Genomic DNA, 23048 nt, shown 5'->3' on the forward strand with positions numbered 1-23048 from the left:
GAAAAGATATAAGTAATTATATTAATCATAACAAACCTATGTAGACTAGAGTTATAAAATTAGTTATTAAATTAATTATTATTATTTTTGAACTTCTCTAAGCTTGCAACTGTGATTTGTTCGGAGTCTCACATTTCTTCAGTCTCTATTTCTTTCTAAATTTCCCTACATAATGTTTAATACTAGCTTAGAAGATGGGAATTATTAGAAAAGATCTATGATTTAAAGTGTGTATTTTTCCTCCTCAGGCTGAGCAGGAGAAGGCTTTCTTTTAACAGATTACAGTCTTGACTATTTCTATTTTATTCATTGTCTCATCCAGGTTTATATTCATACACTCAACAAACAACCATGGAAGGCCATCTATTAAAAGTATTATCTTAGTGCTGTGTGGGGGAAGGTTGTTTAAAATTCCGATCTTGCCTGGAAAAGCCAGTATTTCCCAAAGAGGGGAAAAAATTGATGACTAAGTTCCTAAGAACTCCATGTGAATACACTGAATCTAGCACTATACAGAAATCACAATACATTATTTATCCTTTTAGGATGTTTAAAGTTGTAGTATCAGTTCATTAAAACGTCCTTACATAGTCTACTTCCCTGATGAAAAACAAATGGTGTCTTCAGATCACTGAGTTCTGAAATATTTTTCACATTTGTAAAGGTGAACTTTACCCTTAAATGAATAATTGGAACATCTAATTCCATCAAGCAAAGAAAGGGTTAACAAGGTTGCCAAATTATTCTTGTGAGAAATGTGAGATGTGGGGAAAAAATAAAAGTTACAGCTCCAGCTCTAAAGCAGACACTTAATTATATACAAGTTTGAATCATTTAGCACGTTTTATTGATTCTGATGACAGTTTATCTGTTAATTACACATAATGGAGTCTTTGGGGGATTCTTCATGTTTAATAATTCTAGTTCTCTGAGAATGCTGAGCTCTAAGATATATGTAGTTAGCCTAATCTTTCATACAATTCAAACATAGATCACATGAACAAAAAGAGAGAGGGAATGTAATTTAAAAGCAAGTGGCTAAACATATAATAAAAAAGAAATATGGCAAAATAATGAAAAGATAGATATAACCAGTAGCATGTCTTAAAATTTATTCGTATTTTGTTTAGGTTTTTTTTTTTTTTTTTTTTTTTCCATTCACATTGTCATTTTGAATCATTCCACCACATCACTGGTGAATTGATCACTATTAACATTAGGTAGTTTAACGACATCTCTTTAAAAAAAAACTTTGAATAATCTGGAATAAAATTGCTTATAAGTATTTACTGCTCAAGACTCAATTTCTGCCTGGCAGAGCAAAAACAAGGAATTTTTCCAAAGTGGGAAATAATGTTGACAGTGTGCCCTGGAGCGGGATTCAAGTCACTCCCCAACATACGCCTAGCCTTTCCCTGTGGATTATTTCTAACCAGCTTCTCTCCAGTCTGGTTCCTCTCAGCATGGCAATCTTATCCACCTCCTATGGTGCTGTCTCTTAGAAACAAACACACATAATTTCTAAAGTTGTCTAAGGGTTGGTAATGTTAGGGACAGAAAAACATTCATAGAGATGATGGCAACATGCTCTGATATTCTTCCTCTCTCTCTATTTTTGCACTTAAGTGCTAACTGAAGGAAAAACAGGAGGTATGGGGAAACACCACGGTGAGTCTCTAGGTACACAAAAGACTGTAATAAGGACCTTGTGCATAAGGGAACAGAGACGAGTTGGATTTTCCCAACTTAGGCTGGGTCTAATAATTAGCTCTCTACATGAAAACAGAGTAAAAGATGGAGGGAGAAAATGAGAATTATACTCTGCAGTGACAAAACCAACTTGAAATAACTATTTTCCAACTAGACCAAAAACACATCAGAATAAAAATAATACATTTACCATTTATTAAGCACCTATTTCAGGTGAATGTGGCCTCATTTTACCTCCCCAAACCCTAGAAGCCAGGTGGCACTGGTAATATGTGTGAGACTCAGGTTTAAATTCAAGATGCTTCAAATTAATAATGCTGCTAGAATATAGAACACTAAATGTGCACTCGCTTAAAAAATGAGATGAATTTCCCTCTAAACACATCCTGTTCAAACTCCCATCTTCATCAGCCATCTTCTTTACAATATTCCTAATGAAGACATTGCCAGTCATATGAAAAATATGTAGAGTATTCTCCTTGATAAAAGACAAAACTAATTATTATTAATTTCTTCTTTAAGTTTTCCTAAATCTGTCTCCAAATTCTATCATTTGGTCCTGTTTCTAACTACTAGAACAATACAAGATAAATTTCCTTTTTCTACATGGCATATCTTTAAATGCTTGAAGTCAGCTACACAGTTACCTCGGCCCTACCCATAGTCTTGCCTTTCCCACTACTCTTGCCCAGCAGGAGATATATTATAGGATGTCATGGGAAATGAGGCAAGAACAAATAGCAGAGAGATATGCTCACAAACAGCAATTAAGACTTCAAACTATTCTTTAAAGGATGTGATTTAGCATGAGAGATTTAAAAATGATTTAATCAAATTACTGTGATAATTTAACTTCCCATTTACAGAAAAGATTCTAACTCATTTTAGCTTTACCCATTCTCGGATCTGCTAACACTTTAAATGCAAACTCACTAAATCTGAACTATTTAATTAGACAATGATTCAGCTGGCAGACTGCTGAAGAAAATATTAATCTCCATTAGGAATCCTAGTTCAAGTTCTGGATCTGTAGTTTTAATCTCTGTTTTGTTCTTTTGGTTAAATTTACACGTGACGCCAGGCTCAGTAGAACTGGCATTAATGTATATAATTATTTCATTTTCATTGTTCGTGCTGGTTTCTTTTTAACTGTGCTTTAAAGGAAATAGTTCTAGTATTTGTGCTAATGGGAACCAGCTAAACTTAATGGATATCATAAGTTTATGAACTAACTAGACAGGACAAGGCTACATATTAAAAACAATGGGTGAGTTCTTAAAAATCTTGGATACTGGGCCCAAGTCTAGATCTATTAAGTCAGAGACCAGAACTAGGATATCAGCATTGCTAAAGGTCTAGGTAGTTCTACGGCCAAGCCAGGATTGAGAACTACTGAATTAGACAATAAGACAAACAAATACTATTCCAAAATAATCAATATTTCAAAACATAACCAGAGTGTACATAACACACATATTATTGCCTATATATTAAGTCTAACACCTAATAATAAAACAGAACTTTATCATAACTTCCAATATTTTACTCTGTGAAAGGGATCCTAAAAAAATGTGTCTAGTTCAGATCATTTACTTTGGGAAGATAGCTAAATATCATCATCCTTACAGCTGCAAATTTAATAAGACTTAGAGCCACTGAAAAAGAAGATTTTATTTTTATATCTTCCCTAGAATAAAATATTTCCCTTATCTATGATAGAAAATATTAATCATTGTGTGCACAGACATAGCTAATCCAAAATACCTAAGTCTCACTTGGGAACTTTCTTCAGGACTTTTAGACCATTCTTGGCAATACTTTCTCAAGGGTGCCAAATCTCATTTTGAATGTGGAATTGAATATTAGATACAGGCACAGTATATTCAGATTTGAGCCTAGTATATAACATAAACCAACAGTCCGTGTAAAACTTTTCTGTGAAATGCAGGACTTGATTTTCTTTGATGTTTGTAAACTGCCTACATAAAGATGGGTAGTAAGGGAAGGGCGAATGGGACTCTCTCCAATCATTGAATGAATGAAACAGAATGTGATGGACAGAATAGAGAAATGGAAAAAGGTCTATTTTCTAGAAGATAATTTGTATCTTTAAATTTCCATATGCAATATATATGGCACCTAACAGAGTGGTTCTTTGGGTAGCAATTGACTAGGGTACTGAGGAACACTGGTTGATTACCATTTGAAATTGACTCTAAATTAACAGATATAGTAGAATTTTTTAAGCCTTTCCAAATGTTCACATAAAAACAACAACAACAACAACAACAACAAAAACAGCAACTGCATGGCAAAACTAAAAACTCAGGGACATTTACAGAAAAACAAGGTGACAGGGTATTCCCAAAATATACATAAATTCACACACACACACACACACACACACACAATGAGGTCTATGTGTCTCTGCATCCCCAGATCTGTACTTATGTAGACAGACGATGTTGGCCGAGGAAGAACGGCCAACCCTGGAAGGCGTCTCAAGTGCCCAGGTTGTAATCTGATTCTAGGCTTCAACCAGAAAATATTTAAAATGAACATGGAATATTTTGTCACACCAAATAGAAAGGATATTATCTAGAACTACTAGGTATTCAAAAAGATTTCAGAAGCCAACCCGAAGAGGTTCCCACTGACAAAAATGGGACAATTTTAACTTCAAAAAGGATTATAATTGAGACTGATTGAAATCCATTAAATATGTTTGAATACTTGTGTTTATAATATTTTTTCAATAGGACACCAATTATCTACTCTGAAAGCTGGTAAATAAAGAGAAATAAGAAAGAACTTATACTACTCTTCCTAAACAAATTGTATCGCTGGTAACCAAATAAGAGATAAGAGAAAGCATTACTTTATACATATCCCACCTACTGAATGAAAAAAGAAAAGAAAAATGACAAAATCACAAATCACTATTTTTCAACCCCCAGTGATTAATAAATTTAGGTAATGAATGTCAACAGTTGCTAACATCACAAAAAGAGAAACAAACATTATGTATCTTGCAATGAACACTACATCACTTATAGGTGCCATAGGGATAAAACCTGAGTCTGATTAAGTCTCCAGATCCAGTTGCCAATTTGCACAAAATGCAACAGGCAGAAAAAACATGATGAACTTCTCCAAGACTATGCAATCTTCAAAATCCAGACAGTGGAAAACCCTGTAGGTCAAATGCCCTGGCATCTTTAACTAATAAATTGTAGGAAAAATAAAATGAAGGAGGAACTTTGGAGTACTGACTTAAAATTTCATCCATTTTTTTATGGGTAAATGAGCAAGACTAAATTGTAGTAGCTAAGTATACACATTTATTTAAAAAAAAACTATAATAAAAGGAAGTGATGACTATAAAACTCAGGATAGGATAGTGATTACTTTTGCGGGAAGGGAAGGGGCTGAGATAGGAACAAGACACTTGAAGGGCTTTCAGGGGTTACATCACAAGTTTTATTCTTGATCTTGCTCATGTACTCATTGTGGTAGGCTGAAAAATGGCCCTGAAGATATTCAGGTCCTAATCTGTAGTACCTGTGAATGTTACCTGCTATGGCAAAATAAACTTTGTAGATGTGATTAAGGTAAGGATCTTGATACGGGAGATTATCCTAGATTATTCAGGTGGGCACTCAATGAAAGCAGTGTCCTTAGAAGCAAAGGAAGAAGAAGGCAATGTTACCACTGAAGCAAAATGCTACTCCTGGCTTTAAAGATGGAGGAGGGTGCCCTGAGCCAAGGAATTCAGCCCTAGGAACTGGGAAAGGCCATGGAAATGGATTCTTCCCTAAAGTCTCCAGAGGGAGTGAAACCCTGGTCATACATTGTCTTACACCTAGTGAAACTGATCGACATTTGACATCCAGAACTGTAAGAGAATAAACATGTGTCATTTAAAGCCATCAAGTTATGGTCATTTGTTAATGTAGCATAAGAAACTCATACACTCATTAAGGTCTATATTTTTGTGTGTTTTCTTTTGCATTAAAATGATATAGATAAAAAGAGAGAGAGAAAGAAATTTCTGATGGAATGGTCTCTTCTAGAAAGTAACGAATCAAGCAGAATTCTATGGCGGCTGTAGAAACAGGTGGCAGAAATATCAAGGAAGCCTTTCACATATCAAGTAGGGAGCCGAATCAAAAAAAAAAAATGTTTAGGTTTCTTCCAACCCAGAAACCTTATGATTTTAATATTGAAAATAGTAATAATAATTCTGATTTTTCTGCTTAACCATGGTGACAATAAATAGAACTTTCCATTTCAGAGCTCTCCATTAAGATACTTTTAGTTTTTTTAGAAGGCCTGTTTTCCTCATTTCTTGCTGTGGCTAAACAGCTAACTTTCTTTGACATTTACACCAGCCACACAAATCACTCTGACTCTATTTATATAAAATATTGAACCACAGAAAACCTCCGTGGCCGTGATTGTAGTTTCTTTCCTTCAGGCTCCTTACAAGTCCCAAATTACTGTTTAAATTGTTATGTTTACCTTGCAATATGGGATTTACCTGCTAGATCTTTTCTATTTTTCTATAATTACTTAAGGCCTTCTGTCTCTCTCTCCATATCTTACACTTTTCCAGGGGGTTTCTAACTCTTTTTGCCAAAAGTCATAAGGACAATTACAGTACACTGGGTAAGTTAATGTTGATATCAGTTTGGTTGGTGAAGAGTTCAACATTTCACAACATTATAGATGATCTGCACCATGCTAATGACCTTTCGTAACAGAGCTCATTATCTTAAAATATATAGATGAAAACAACGTTATGCTATAATCATTTCCTGGAAATAAGCAACTGCAGAGTATTTTATGTGCTTACTGCCCAGATAATAAGCACATATTACCCAGGTATTTACTCAGGTAAATATCTCTGGAAGGCCAAAGCTATCTGCAGCAAATATTTCCGATACCATGCCAAGACACAGTGATCATTGAACATGGAAAAAAACATTTAAGAGTCAGCTTTTATGTTTTTACCTAAAAGTTGCAATACTGTAATATGTTTAAAATTTAAGGGTTGTATTAAATTTAAAAAGCTCACTTCCAAAATATATTATTCTAAATAGAATTAAAATAATTCAGTGAAGACAGACGAGTAAAAACCAATGAAAAGTAAACTAGGAGATGGAAGGTTATAATTTTGATTTCTTATTTACCTGATAGTATTAGTTATGGTTTGTTCTGGGTAAAAATCAGGAACAAGGTTCTACCTGCCACACAAAGCTTACATATATTCATTTCTCATAAAACGTTATAATTTCTTGGTAAGCATTTCATGTCCAATTTTGTTTGTTACTTTCTTGGGTAGTTTTATAGTCTTTTAACTCCTAGAAGATGGCAAGATAAAGGAAGTGGGCATGACATTATCAATCAAATTAAAACTACTAACTTGGGCTCCCAGATGTGAAATTATAATGGGTAAAGTCTTCTGCATTAATCCTTTTAAAAACATGTATATAATTATTTGTGGAATAGAAATAGGACCTTCTGCCTCATAATAGCCATGCACGATTATCAGCTTTCTTCACATACTTGTAAAATGATATTGGACATGTCTACTGCACAGGTATGTTGTGGAAATCAAATAAGATTCCCTAGAAGAAGCTTAAAAAAGGAAATATCTACAGAAAGATTCTGAAAAAGGATATTCTCTTGACCAGCAGCTAAAACTATCTCCAGAATATCAAATCAACTAATTTAGCCAAAATTTTGTAAAATTGACTAAGGCCTAGTTTTACTTTACACACATAACCCCCCCCCCCCGCTGCCCCCACTCACACAACATTCACACACACATGCACCTATATATATATACATGTATAAAACCAAACTGGCCACCTTTACTTAAAAGTAATAAATCTAAAATTTGTAGGCCATTTAAGGGATAGTAGACATTACTTAATTCACCTGCCTTCTTTTACAGATGAGAAAACAGTTATGTATTTAAGCGACATATTATCAAAGGAGGTGAAATTTGGAATTAGAGAGTAGAAAACATTCCTCTTTTTAGGTAAAATGTGTATATATAATACAATATGATATGCATGCTATATATGCATGGATGTGTGTATACATATGTGTATATATATGTGTGTGTATATATATATCCTAAACAGAAGGTATTACTATTTAATCGGGGGGCTACTAGGAAAACCATATCTAAAAAGGTTCCCCTAATGGAGTGGTAATGAAAACACAAAGCCAAACCTATATGAGGGTCCAAATACCCTAATTAAATATGGCGCCCATTCCAGTATCCTACAGCAATCAAAAACTTTCTATACCTTGAAATTATACAACTCTGCATACATAACCGATTGTCCTTAAGAACAACAGAATGCTGTCATGAGGTCATTCTAGCTGTTTATGATTTTAAATTGATAACCAAATCATTACTTGTAGCTTGATATCAATAGGTGCTATTATTCTGGAAATAATGTGTAGAAGTTAAAAAGAAAACTCGACTTGAAACATGTTTATTCTTGAATGGATTAGGCTCACCTGGCTTCAGGCTGGGGCAGGGGAGGGGTGACAAAGACAGGGATGTGAGTGGCAGATTTAGGGATTGAAGGGCTTATGACTTGAGCAACAGAGAACGGTCAGACTAAAGTGATTCATTAGCTTAAACTGCTTTTCACCTTACAGTATATAATTTCAAACAAATTCTTAACATAAGAATCAAAAGATCCAATGAAGAGAAATAAATCCCATCATATAATCTTACCGAGGTGCTTATAGAAATATTTTACCATATTTTCTAATACAGAGATGAAATTAATTATAGAATCATAGAATTCCAGAGTTGGAAAGAATTTGATATTAGTCAAACCTCTTGTTACATACATGAAAAAACTGGGACCTAAGAATTACAATATTAAAATTGTGACCTAGAGTTTTCTTTTAAAATTCAATTGCACATAGATATATCAGGGATGCAATAATTACTCGAGGTTGTTAATACTCAAAAATAAGATAATGTATAGCTTAAATGAGACTGTAAGTTTCTTATCTTCAAAAGCAATTGAAACTATTATTTAGGGTTTTCAAAGATTTGAATGTGAAAACTGTAGAATTATAACAGTTGATGACATATTGTTGTTTTGGCCATACAGATGAAGATAGAGTTTCCAGGGATGTTCTGGTGTTATAAGTATTTCTGAATTCACTTATGACAGAAACAAAGCTACAAAAAATATGGTAGACATCATCAGGAAGCCTGTTTTCCAAGCATAAGCACAACATTTATAGCTATTGAATAAAGACGGATATTTAAAATAAGCTAAAATTTAAATAAACAAGACAATGGTTGTTAACACCTACATCCATGCAGGAAAAGCTAAGATATCTACTTAAATTACACTGAAATAGATTTTCATTTTTGCACAAAAAATTACTTATATTAATCTGGAAGTCCTAAACACACAGGCACGCACGCGCACACGCGCACACACACACACACACAGAAACAACAACAACAGCAACAACAAAAATAGAAGCCCTTTAGGGTGTCTAAAGTATTAAAATATTTTTATACTGATATGTGCATAGGCAGTTTAAGAAACCTACATTGGATCTAAGCAAGTTTGAGTCTACACTCCATCTTGGATCTACAACTTCGTTGCTGTGCTCCAAATAACAGTCAAAAATGGAATAAAATAACATCATATTAACAGTATCAAAGAAACTGACTTTCTGAGTTGTTTACCCCAAACTAAAATGATGGGGCTTGCAGGTTAGGTGGGTGAAGAAAAGGCCACAGTTACACAACACAGTAGAGGTGGCACAATTTACAGATTAAAATAGTCCTTAGAGTACTTAATCAGTTATTCTTTAATATGGACTCTGATTCAATTGATCTTTCTTGGTATTGAGGGACTAAATGAAAGATGGAATCACCTGCAAGAATATTTTGGGACAGAGACTTTTTTTTAGAAGAAGCAATGGTACTCAACTACCATGATAAGAGAAGAAAGGGGAGCTTATTGACCATTTCTGACTTTAGACATGAAAAATAAATGAACTAATTCCTTAAACATTTTCTAATCATCAGTCACTGCTGTGAGGTAGTCACTTCCTCTCCCAGAAGTAGAATATGTGGATTAGGACATTTATCTATCAGAAATATTAATGTTTACACTTCTAAGCAACAGAGACAGAAATGCTGCTACTAATTCAGGTACTCTAAATTATAATACTTAGTCATAAAGTATACATCCAATATCTAAAATTATATGATTTTAGCAATTTTGTTGATAAAATTTTAGCATTGCTCAGCATTCGTGGTTAGTTAATAATTTTAAAAAGCAATTTGAAACATAAAAGGTATAACACAGGCTTAGTATATTTTAAAAACAATTAACCAAGTAAATGTTTTAAATTAGAATTGTTTCATGATTGCCAAACAAAAATTTTTCCCAAAACCACTGTTGTAAAATATTTCATCTAATTATGAGAGATGGTATAATGTGAAGTCCATACACACTAATAAATCCTCAGAAAATGTCTACCCCATCTCTCACTCTGATCTTCTGGAGAGGAAGGGCAGGGGATTCTTCAGGGTTCCTAATCACAACGTCGTTTGTCATAAGAAATCATATTTTATAATTTCACAGGAGAGTAGAAGAAGAGAGGCACATGGTGTGGTGAGGAAGAGGGTTATATTCACAATTAAAACTGTGAAATGCTAAACTCCATTATGAAGACAAATAGGGAAGTACAACTTCATCGTTGAAAACAATTTCCCTCCTATCAGTCCAAGGATTCATGCATCAATATTGTAGATGAACTGTTAATTACAAAATCAATTAAAAATTATTTCTAAAAACAGTCACGCGTCCCTGGCTCTCATGGGGGCAATTTGGGCAGAAGGTCTCATCTCACTAGGACCGCGCCAAATCACAAAGTCGTCATCCACAAGTAAGCAAAAGCAATCTGGTTTTTCATTTTTCAGCGCGGCTGAGCCCAGCCTGAGATTGATCGTCACATATGGCCCCAGAAAACAAACTGTCAATACCTTGAATGCTGCAGAATTTGAACAAATAGCCGTCCGCCCATTCAAGCCACTCATTGCATCCCATTTAACAGATTTTATTGACAGTTTCCTTCTTGTAATTAAAGGGAAAACTACTGGCCGGCAACCAAGATAAAGTTCAAAGATAGGGTCAAAACAAAAGCAGATGGAGGGGCACGGTGTGACTGTCAATGGTACATAGCATCAGAGCATGTTATTGACACACAGGTATCTAATGATCGGCACGTCATTAACGAGGGATCTATCCTGAACTTTATGCAAATGCTAAAAGAGACTTAAGACCATAATAAAGCATTAAGAGAGGCACAAAGGGAAAAACAACAAAGCACCAACGATTTTTACTTATTAGAAGTTGTTCTCTGTTTTAGCACATTACGGTTCAAATGTAAAGAACAGTTATTCCCATAATTCTTAACCCTTACTGCATAGACAGAATTTGACTTCTAAAGAACTCCAGAATGTAAGAAAACAGTGTTGTTTGATAACCAAAACTCAAAGAAACACTAAATATATTTTCTCAATTGCACAATTTGCATTTTTGAGGGAAAAATGGTTTGTGTGTTTCAACAATTCCCTTGTTTTAACTTATGCATAAAAGACAATGGAACTAATTTTGTCCCGGGAGTGTCCATTTATGCTATTCCTACAAGAGCTTTTGCTTTGCTGCAATCCAAATTAGTAAATGCATTAGTTGATAAAAGTTTCAAAGCATTCAATAAGCAAGTCAGATGAAATTAATTAGCTTTAAGTATATTTTTCTTATTTCTAACTTTTCACGAGAAAGCTATACTGATTATAATTTTGCTGACTCATACAAAACTTACAAACTAGGTCTTGCAAATCCCTGAAGAAGTTTAGGAGAGTGGTAAAACTGACATATTAAAAAATGTAACAATGACTATGTCAGTATGCCAACCTGAATTAGCAAGAGCTATAGCTTTGAGGGTGACAAATTCTTCTTTCTCCAGCTTCATGCTCTTGTATTTCTTTACCAGCTGCAGGATAGCATTATTTAGATCAAGAAGGCCTGCTAATTTGGACTGGTCTTCGTCCATTATATAATCGTCTGCATAGACAAGTTCATCCTCAAACGAAAGAGACCGGTATACGACACCAAGGATCAAAATTTCCATCCAAGCACTCTGCAGAAGGCTCATCTGGTCTGCCAGGGACAGCGTGGAGAAGCCTGCATGGAAAGATGGGCAGATCAAGTTACTTTAAAGCCATAATTTCATAATGCAACATTAGTTTCATATGGTAGCTGGCTTCTGCATCAGTGCTCAAAATTATGCTGAGCTTTGATTAGAAGCTCTTAAAATTTCCCCTGGATCACTTTGCGAACAGCAAAGTGAAAGTTACAAACCAGCTTCTTCAATTTGGGGGTATTTTCTATAAGTTTTATAGACACAGCTTAGGGGAATATTATAGAGATGTTGTTTTCTTTCATTCAAGAAGAAAATACCATGTAATCTTTAAATATATTTGATTTCTGGTTGAAGTCTTTAGGAACCTCTTATAAGAAGTCAGATTTTCAACTATCTGATCTCTAAAAACTACTATTGGAAAACAACATAAAAGTAAAAAAAAAAAAAAAGAAGAAGAAGAAGGAGAAGGAGAGAAGGAGAAGCAGCAGCTAAAAATAAAAGATAAACAAACAATTTAGGCCATAGCACAACTTGGAAACATTTCTGTATAATATTAATATACAAGCACAATGGATGATGAGTTATAACTAGGTGAGCCTTCTTAATTGGCTATTTCCCCTCACTGATACTTAACATGAATTTCTTTTAAAATTAGTGATAATTGGTATAAAAGAAAGTGGAATACTTAGCAGCCTGGCCTCCTCACCAAATAGAAAAGCCCCATTCACTATTATTACTAAGATCCAATTATTTAAAAAGTTAAATATAAATAAAGGTAACAGGGTTTGGTGCAAAGGAGTCAGATTCTGAATGTAAATACTGGCTCCACTCAGCTACTGGCTCTTTCACCTTGAGCAAGAGAAATTAACTTGTGTCTTAAATTTTGTATTTGAGAAATATAAAATATCACCTACCTAAGCATTAGGTTATAATTTGCAATTCAGTAAGTGTTGCTGTATGATTAATATATGTTATTTTTATCTGAATTACCTATGTGATCAATTCTTTTCTGCAAATCTGGGATGCATTCATACATGCATATTTAAAGTCCCTCTGAGCTTGAGAAAACATATGCAAAATAATTAAAAAGAAAATGCTGTTCAATAGAGAAAGAGGAAGCAGTACAATTAAGCCCACTTAGGAGTGAAGATATATATTTATATATCAGAGGAACTAGATCTGTATTCTAAAGTGAAGATACTTGATGATCAGAAGCTTTTCCCAAGTCCTAAAAAAGAAATGTTTCTTAAAACTTCACTTTTATTTCCAAGTGTCTGCCTAAGACTTCTAAGGGTAACCAGCCACCTCATGGCTTCTGAGGACAGGGGTACCATCATTTAAGGTCCTGCCACCAGTAATTCTACAGAAAGGAAGGGCCGTTTTTAATAATGCAACTTAAGAAATCTATTTTTACTCCCTTTCTAGACATTATTATCCAAATCATAAATAGCCACTGGTGACCAACCTTTTTAGGCTACTGCTTATGGTCACTGTTGCTGTCCTTTTCATTCATATCAAATTGTGCATATCCCATATGATATTAGAAACTACAGCACAGTAAAGAAAAGGAAATGATTTCCTGACCTATTGGTGAAAAATAGTGGTTTCCCATTTGGTACCATTAATTATAAGTGCTTAATAAAATCATCAGAAGGGATGAGTCAAGCTTTTCTTAAGGGAGTCTTTAAGGTATATATAAAAATGCATTTCTTTCATTGTTTATCATGGTGCTTACATGTTATTTGACAGGATTTATTTTGGACTGGCTGTGTAAGTCTTTTTCTTATTCTGTTTTTGTCATTGCGTTTGGGGTTAAATTAATAAATATCCTCTTAGAGATATAAAAGCTGATAACATTTTAAACAGCGATTCAATAGAGAAAACTAATTGTTTAACCTAAATAGGTTAGGCTCCAGATGCTTTTAATTTCAGCAATGTTATATTCACAACAAACAAACAGAAAACCACATTGCTCTTTTTTCTATCCCCCTCCAAGGAAAAAAGATACAATGCAAATCCAAATATCGACCTCAAGAAAACATACTAAGTAAAAATTTCTTGTGTAAATTAAAAGACAAAAAAACATCATCTGGAAAGTTATGAGCAAAAATGAATGGGTCTTTTCAATTTGCCTTAGTTTTCTTGTTCCTTTTCATGCTCCCAAGCCGCAGTTTTTCTGCAGCAGCAGATGGACAGAGCATGTAGCCCGCAGCACCTTCCTGTGACAGCCCTATTCTCCCTCCCAGACACTGCTGTTAGTAAATAGATTTACACATTCTCCAATCTCCACACATCTTTCTGCCGAATAATTAAAAGCAGGATGATTAGTTTATTGAGTGGAAGGAGGAACTTTTTTATTGAGGTCCATCCATGATTTTATCAGGGCCAGCACTTTTACGGTTGTCAGGGGGGTGCAGGCATCCAATTTTTCTTATCTGCCTGATTAATACAAACGCTGTTTCAGGACGCATTAATTAACAGATACAAATCTACGTTCTCATGGAAGGATCAATACGGAGAAGAAAAGAGGCATCAATGTGAATTTAGTGCTGATGATGGAGAAGGCACGCTATCGACATTTACGTGCACGGAAACTTTAAAGTTGCACCGGGCCCCCTTTGTCCCTGTGATTTACAATTAACAATGTTCCAGCCATAACAACATTTCACACATTTCTTTGGGGTTTAATTAACCAAAAAACAATAAAATTTCATTTTTAAAGTTGATCCTGCAATTTATTTCTTCTATATTGATGGTTGTGTGTGCGTACGTGTGTGCATGTGTGTGTGTGTATCCTTCTTGCAACCCTAACTTTTTCCTTTTGCTTCTCTACAAAATAAAGAGAAGGAAAAAAGGGGAAGGAAAAGCTCTCCTTTTTTGGTCAGGGAGCATGAGGAGATGGATATGGCACAAAAGGTTTGACACGTTTGCTTGATTGATATCCTTAAGTATATTTCAGCTGATTAAAGGAAGTATAATTTTTGCAAATCCAAAGGAAAAAGGACAATCTATGCTTACAAAATAAAATAAAAGTCTGAACGTCTATCTTTTCTTGGTCTAGAAATTGCTGGCTCTCATTTTAACCCTTTCCTACCACACCACTGCAGTCTGGAAACTAGTACAAAGAGCTCTCCTGCCCAAATGCCTGAGCAGCAGTTAGACAGCCTTGTTACGAGATAGTCACGTTCATCTGGTCACTAAGGAGGCCAAATACATAATAGGAATTTTATCTTAATTACATAAAATTATTTTGCCTTTTCTTTAGGAGTATTAGCTATGTTGCACATACATAAAAACGCATGGATAAAATAACATTTTTATCAATAGACCTGAGCAAAGCCTAAAATTCTAAATAACCGAGGCCTAAATGAAAATGCATGTTTTAATAAACTGAGTTGAAGGAATTTTCTTAAAACATAATTGCTCTATTGGCTTACACATGCTTGTATCCAAATGATAATTACTTGTTTGTGTTTTTAACAGGCATTGAACGGTATTTTATAGCTCTTGGGCTATGAGTTACAGGTCTTCATCATCTGTAATATTTAGCTATCTTTGGAGAGAAATCTCTTTACCAAGTGAAATAAAATATGCTTCGTAATTGTGTCGTTTGAACTTCATGTTTTGTACATCCTGGGACCTTAATCTTTGGTGTGTGACAGGTTATAGTTTTAAATGTTCAGCCATATTACAGCTTTTTAAAATACACTGATACCATGGCACATTTTTTCTTCCCCAGCTACAGCCCATTCCGTGCATATCACTGACAACTCGGATCTCTCTTCATCTCTGTCCCAGAGTCAGTGCCATTTAATGTATCTCAGGCATTTTGCTTGCAGAATGACTCTCTACCTTGACCCGCAGTTAAATAGCATGTTTATCTGCAATACAGTGTGCTCCAAATAAACCAGATGACAGTTGGGAATAACATCATTTGGAAGGATTGAAAAGCTTCTCAAGAGGCAGGTACCCCTGAGGTAATAGGCTTGAAGAAAGCATGTTTTGTGCCAACCGTCTTGCCTTCTTCTACTGGAAACTTTGGAGGTTGACTGTGGTGCCATGGGCACTCGTCAAGCACTTTTTTTTTTTTTTTTTTTTTAGCCTGGCAAACTGATGCACTTTGCAGTCAACTTACAAAAAAGGCTAAGCGTTTGAAAGTGTGAAGGGCAAAAAATATCTGACGGCTAGTCTTCAAAAATACACTTTCATTTCAGAAAGCATAAATGTTTATTTCCCGAACAGAGTGTTGACAGAAATAGGCTGCAGCGCAGGCATTTGGGTTTAACCCCTGCTAGGCATTTTCTTCTCGGCTGCTTTCTTGAAATAGAGAGCAAGCATTTTAAATCTTCAGGGCATCCGTTAATATCAGTTAATCATGGCATTGATTTGACTGATCACAGTTTTTGAACTGTAGTTTTCCTGTTCCACAAAAAAAAATCAACATTTTTCAACAAATAGCATATCATACTAGAACTATAATTATGCCATAATGACTCACTGAGATCACAAATGAAGTTCATTTTGAGAAGCTGATTGAGCAATGCAACGTAAGCTAGATTCTTTTCTTTCCTGTACAAATAAACCTAATGTTTACAGGACCCAGAGCATAAAAGAATAACAGTGGCACTAACATTTGGTCTTAGCTACCAATAGACACACAGATGCATAACCCTTGTTAGAGATAAACTTATTTTGTATTTTTAAGCCAGATGTTCTTTTCACATATGGGGCAGACATATCACTTTGTCCTATGATTCACAAAACACACAGCTCAGGGGCTTGTAGGAAACTTTATATATATATATATATGACTATATATATATATATATATAAGTCATATATATATATAGTCCCTTGCAGGAGACTTTATATATATATGCACACAGATTTTTTTCATGAACTGGAACTCAGTAGGAGCTAGAGTTAAATATCTACAGATGGTTAACTGCAGAAGTGAAAGCTGGAACATCTACATGGTGCTATCAGAAGCATCTTATTTAAAATTTATTTAAAATTTTTATTTAAAAGGGATGATAATGATTGTATTATGTTTGTGCTTAAGCCTTAGATACAATACCCATAATACTCTTCTTTGTATCTTTACTCTTTTGGACTGACCATAATCCAGATTTCAATAATTTAGATTCAATCACAATTGGGTGAAATGTAAGAATAATTGACAAAAATGGAAAATAGCTCCCTTGCTAGCTAATTTAATCATTTGTTTCAACATTTGTTGATTCCATAAGAAATCTATTTCTTTAGCTCTGTTTTTATACTTTAAGTAGGTTTCACATTGATTTTATGGAACTATTATTTTAAAATAGTGGTTAAACAAGAAAAGTACATATTCCCAAAATCTAAAAGGCAGGACTCAGGTTTTAATACAATTTTGTATATAAAGACAGAAGTGACCACCTTCTCTAAAACTAAGCAAATGATCTAAGTAGTTGTGAGGAACTAAAGGACAGGAGAACATAAACGTGAATGTAATATCTATCAGTCCAAAACAGAATTATCATTGTTAACTGAATTTACAGGTCCAATTGACCACTGACCACTCATGCTGATTATATAAACAACCAAATGAGTTTACAATTAGCCCAATCATACAAACAGAAATTGAAAACATGCCCCCATAGAAGTGGTGAACTGCTTTCTTTAGCAATTATTCTTGGTTTTCCAGTCAGCTTGCTAGAAAAATTTAAAATATAATGGCAGCTAAGAAAAAATATTTCAAGTGATAATACAGGAAAGACTCAATATGATGACAAGAGGTTTTGTTTTGTTTCATTTCGTTTCTTGTAAGTGAGTGGTTTTTTAACAACTGCCAACCTACTTTGAAAAGTACTAGAGACAGGGCCGATGAATGCCTAATAAGAATGTAAAGACCATCTATACAGAGTGTGCAGTTCCTCTTTGGAAGTCCTCACTTACCCCTACTTACCTACTATTTCTGAATGACTGGAGAGGATCTGAAATAATTCCCTTAGCTTTTCCCAAACTCCCTCTTACCTGACCTCAACTTTACTTCTCTTGTCCTTTCATCTAAGCCAAGAAGAAAGAAAAATTGTTGGAGGGCATGGAGCCAAGTATAGGCTGAGCTGCCTTAAAGAGGGACATCTAATGGCTTTCTTTTCCTACAACCTTTATTTTTTACTAGTTGAAAATAAGTTCCGCCTGGAAAGCTCTCTTTTTTGATGTGACTGAAATTTGTTTGACCATCAAGAAAAAAGGAAAGCAATGCCGTATAATGTAGGACTCTAAAAAATATCTTTAAAAATGGCATTTTTCAGTTTCACTTTGGAATTATATGGATACTGAATAGGGAAAAACACCATTTGGAAGCCGCACTTCTGATTTGAAAGACAAAGGATCTATGCTTGAATCTGACTTGCTTTACCAATGCACTGGTAAAACCAGGTCAAGAAATATCATAGAGTGCTTCAGGGAACTGACCAGTGGTCCATAGAAAACCAGTCCCACTTTGGAATCAGCTTTGAGGTCTAGAGACCTGACTATAACCAATGGTATTAACTTTGCCCCTGTGATGAGCTGACTTGTGCCATCCCGCCCAAAAGATGTTAGAATCCTAACCTCCAGGACCTGGGAACATGACCTTATTTGGAAATAGGGTCTTTGTAGATGATCACATTAAGATGAGGTCATTAATGTAGGCCCTAATGTAATATGACTATCTTCATAAAAAGGGGATATTTGGACACAGAGATGGGCATGTGCAGAGGGATGACGATGTCAGGACACAGGGAGAATACTACCTACAGGCCAAGGGATGCTTGAGGCCACCGGAAGCCAGGAGAGACAGGAGAGAAGCATGGACCAGATTCTCCTGAAGATTCTGCAGAAGGAACCCAAACCTCTTGCCACCTGCTCTTGGGCATCCAACCTCCAGAGCTGTGAGCCAATATATTTCTGTGGTTTAAGCCACCCAGTCTTTGGTACTTTGTTTTAGCAGCCTTAGCAAACTAATACAGACCCACAGGTGACCTTCTTATCTGTCAGTTGCAAGCTACAGACTACACACTTCTGAGGAATATTCCAGTTCCAACAGTTTCTAATTCAGAATAACAAACAGAGCTAATTCCATGAAGCACAAGGCTGTCTGGGTAATGGTGAGTACCTCAGACAAAAGCCATGGCATGGGAGTAAATAGACCTAGAATTGGGTGCCAACTCTGCCACCAAGGAACTGTGAAACTCTGAGGAATGACTCTACTTTGCTGGTTCCTGTTTTCTCATCTGTAAAACTAGAAGGTAGAAAAATTATTCTTGAAGGTTTATTTCAGCCCTAAATTATTAGGCTTCCAATGGTTCTACTGTGACAAAATTCAAATCAACTAATATTTACAGCATCTATTATAAGTGAAACTCAGTGCTCAGTACCATTGGAATATGCATTATGAATATGATATAATCTTTGTCATCTAAGATTGTATAGCACAGTAAAAGTGGATAAGACCATAACAACCAAAAAAGAAAAGTATTGCAAGGATGGATACAAGTACATCTCTATGCAGAAAAGGAGAGTTCGGTGCTTGGTTGTACACATTCTCCTAAATGTATCCATATCCATCACTTTATCTCCTCCTCTCCCCACCCCAGTTTTGTCTAGGCCTTCATCACCTTTTTGGGGTAAATTTCAACAGTCTCCTTACCAAAATCCTTTTATATCTGGTATTGCTTTCTTCCATCCTACCCATGGCTAGTCAAGCAATCTTTAAAATATAAAACCTATGCCATCCACTCATCAAAATGCTTTCTTGGTTTCCATATCTCCTACAAGATAAAACTGAAACTCTCTGGTAGAACATAGAATTTCTTTGACTGTTTGTTCCTTTTCCCTTTTCCCGCATATTTCCTAAAAAATCTTCCCCTAGTAACTCCTCCATGGATGTCCTAACATGTTAAGTGAGCTCATTTTCCTAATCCTAATGTCAAAACCCATAGCTCCACTACTTCCCTAAGCACTGCCATCCACCTGCCACCTCACTCTTGGCCGCCTCACTCTTGGCCCTTCATTGATCTATCAACAGGTTTTCTATTTTATACTTGTGAAATCATTCTCAAATACATACACTTCTTTCCTTTCTCATTGCCACTGGGTAGCATCTAAGAGCACTTGTAAGATATAAAAGTGAAGATGAAGATGAAGACATAAGCAGGAGACACAGCGTTGGGTGTAAGTGACCCCTGAAGTAAGGGAGTGGATGTGAAGATGTGCTGCTTGATAGATATATCTGTAGCCTATGGACAGTGGTTTGCCATGTTCTAGATGAGCTCTTCAGGGTAGAGATCTCTGATTTGTTTCCTGCTATATCTCCAGCTCCTCAAACAGTGCCTGTCACACAGCTGGTGCTCAGTAAATATGTGCTAAATGAATGAACAGATAATTCCTCAGCAGCTCATTGATTGGCTTTCAAAAAGATGGGAGGTTAGGGAACGAAAAGACCATTCCAGAAACCAGATCCCTCTCCCACAGAAAATAAATAAACATATAACAAAAAAGGGGTGCCTAATGCTTTTTCATTAATACAATGAATGTTTATTAAGGCACTGATTTTGTATAAAAGTCTTTGCTTATAAGTGCTTATATGGTATATAGGATTTTTATTTGGAGCCACTTAGACTCTGATAAAGTCCTGCCTAAATTTATTAACCTCAGTCGGTTCTCTTCAATTTATAAGTAAAGTTGATGTTTCAGTCATATGGACTAGCTGCTTCTGCTATATTTATAAGTAACCATACACAACAGACTTCATGATAATGTCACAATTGCTTTTTTGTCATTTATAAGTACTGTCATTAATTTATCTACCTATCCTGGCTGTATAATTATTTTGACTATATATACATATATATATATATATAGACACACACACACACACACATACACACACATTTACATTCTGTAGCTCAGATTTTAAACCTCTGAAATACTAATCTAGTGAATTCAATGCTGTTTGCTTCTTTCTACTTGCAGGAATAAAATATTGTGTGTCTACATTTATTAACGTAAATTTTTAGGCAGTCCCAACCTAATTTTTGTTAAGTCTAAGAAGGAGCTTCTCATAAGAATATTTTCCACACTAAAAATTTTGCAAGAAGATTGAGAAATCCTGGGATTTTTATCATTATGTGCTGCTTCTCTCTGAATCAAAAATAGCAGAGGAGACAAGGCAACAAATATGCATACATAAGGCGTCTCCTTCTCAGTCCAGTTTAGAACAATGGGTCCTCACTAGGTAAACGCTCACGTGTCAGAAGTACTCGCCACACTACAGTCATTGCAGCACTGAGGGAGTAAGGACCCTTTCTGTTATAAAGCAGCAGATGAGACAGTTACAAACAGCAAAGAGGGTTCTTGTCTGTTATGTCCTTTCACTGTGTCTGTACACATAGGTGTTAATGTAATTTAAATGCCACTTAGACACGTTTCAGGTTTATCAAACTAGTTTGTATATCCATTCTTACATAATAATTTTGAAGAGGAACCGTTTCTACCTGCTGTGGGAACCAGCCTTACTATAGATAGCTCTATGCAAATAATCTGGGCAAGACAAGCAGAATCTATTTAAATCTAAAAGAAATCAGGTAAGACTTTGAGGAAATGAAGCAGGAACCAAAAATATTTTTTAATAGGTCAGAACCAGGATCACATTGTTTTGGTATGAGCTTTGTTTTTACATTTACGGCTAGCTGAGAGTTTGGATTCATGAGAAAATTATTCTGTTAAAGATTATAATTTTTCATTGAAAATAGAGATACGAGGAGAAACACAAGCAGATGAATTTTGTGAATATAAATTTTAGGATCAAAAACATGCTTTTTAAATCATGCAAAGTTTTAACAAACTAACCAATAAGTTAATAGTAGAGAATGTCATTTGTCGGGCTTCAAAAAGAGATAGGCATGCCTCTAAAACTCTTTAAAACTGTCGAAGAGGCAATCCCAGCTGTAATTTTTGGTTAACTTTTTCAAATGACAACAAATTACTGGAACTTCTGCCTTCCTTTCTACTTTTTAAGATTTGATTTTCACTATATTTCTAACTTGAAAATATATTTAAAATATAAAATAAATTTTTATGAATTTTATTTTTCCCACACATGAAGTTTAATAATAATATTTTTAAAGGTGAACTGAACAGGTTTTCTTGAGAATATTCCACAATTAAAGGAAATTATTTATAATTAGTGACTTAGCTGGCCAGGTGTGGTGGCTCACGTCTGTAATCCCAGTACTTTGGGAGGCCAAGGAGGGTGGATTACTTGAGGTCAGGAGCTCGAGACCAGCCTGGCCAACATGGGGAAACCCCGTCTCTACTAAATACATAAATATTAGCTGGGCATGGTGGCATGGGTCTGTATTCCCAGCTACTCAGGAGGCTGAGGCAGGAGAATCGCTTGAACACAGGAGGCGGAGGTTGCAGTGAGCTGAGATTGCACCGCTGCACTCCAGCCTGGGTGACAGAGCGAGACTCCATCTAAAAAAAAAAAGAAAGAAAGAAAAAGAAAAAAGGAAAAAAGAATAGTAACTGCTATGGTTGCTTCATTTCTGTTATTTGTAATCCAACATTAGAGTCTAATATAGTAAGAATCTTTTAAAAAGCACATTCCACACACTGAATAAATTAGAAATAAGCTGTAGAGAATTAGATTAAAATATGGATAGATATATTAAGGTCTATCTATCTAGCTATCTTTACTGATGTAGTACAAAAGACAAAACTAGAAAGAAAACAGAAGTGCTCAATGGACCCCAGTCTGATTTTGGATTAAACACTGCCTATTCAAGTAAGGTGAAAGTTCAAAATTTCTCCTAATACTGCTTGCATTAATGAAGGTAGAGTTGCTGGCTTTAAGGCTCAGAGTATCTTGTCAAAAAGATCTTCCTGTAACAGTTTTCCCCATTTGTGAAGGCCACACCTGCACACACATTAAGTACAGAATGGCAGGCACTGTGAGAACCTGGGTCGGGTCATTTCATATGAGTTAATCTAAAAATTTGAAAATTGTATTTAAGCTGCCACGTACAAAAGGGAGTTGTGATTACCTTGTGTACTTTCACTGAAATGACCAAGAATCAATTCTATCTTGGATCTCTAAA

The 23048-nt window shown here is 35.2% G+C and overlaps 1 protein-coding gene across 17 annotated transcripts in view; it reads right to left on the minus strand.

Annotated features, from left to right (window-relative positions):
- ESRRG (estrogen related receptor gamma) overlaps nt 1–23048 on the minus strand; it is a 643479-nt gene that overhangs the window by 3978 nt on the left and 616453 nt on the right. For all 17 annotated transcript variants that reach the window (XM_077986966.1, XM_077986938.1, XM_077986937.1 and 14 more), the window contains one exon: nt 11694–11963. In XM_077986966.1, the coding sequence (XP_077843092.1) occupies nt 11694–11963 (270 nt within the window). The remainder of the gene's footprint in view (nt 1–11693; nt 11964–23048) is intronic.

The sequence above is a fragment of the Macaca mulatta genome, chromosome 1, assembly GCF_049350105.2.
Source record: "Macaca mulatta isolate MMU2019108-1 chromosome 1, T2T-MMU8v2.0, whole genome shotgun sequence".
In the NCBI taxonomy this organism is placed as follows: domain Eukaryota; kingdom Metazoa; phylum Chordata; class Mammalia; order Primates; family Cercopithecidae; genus Macaca; species Macaca mulatta.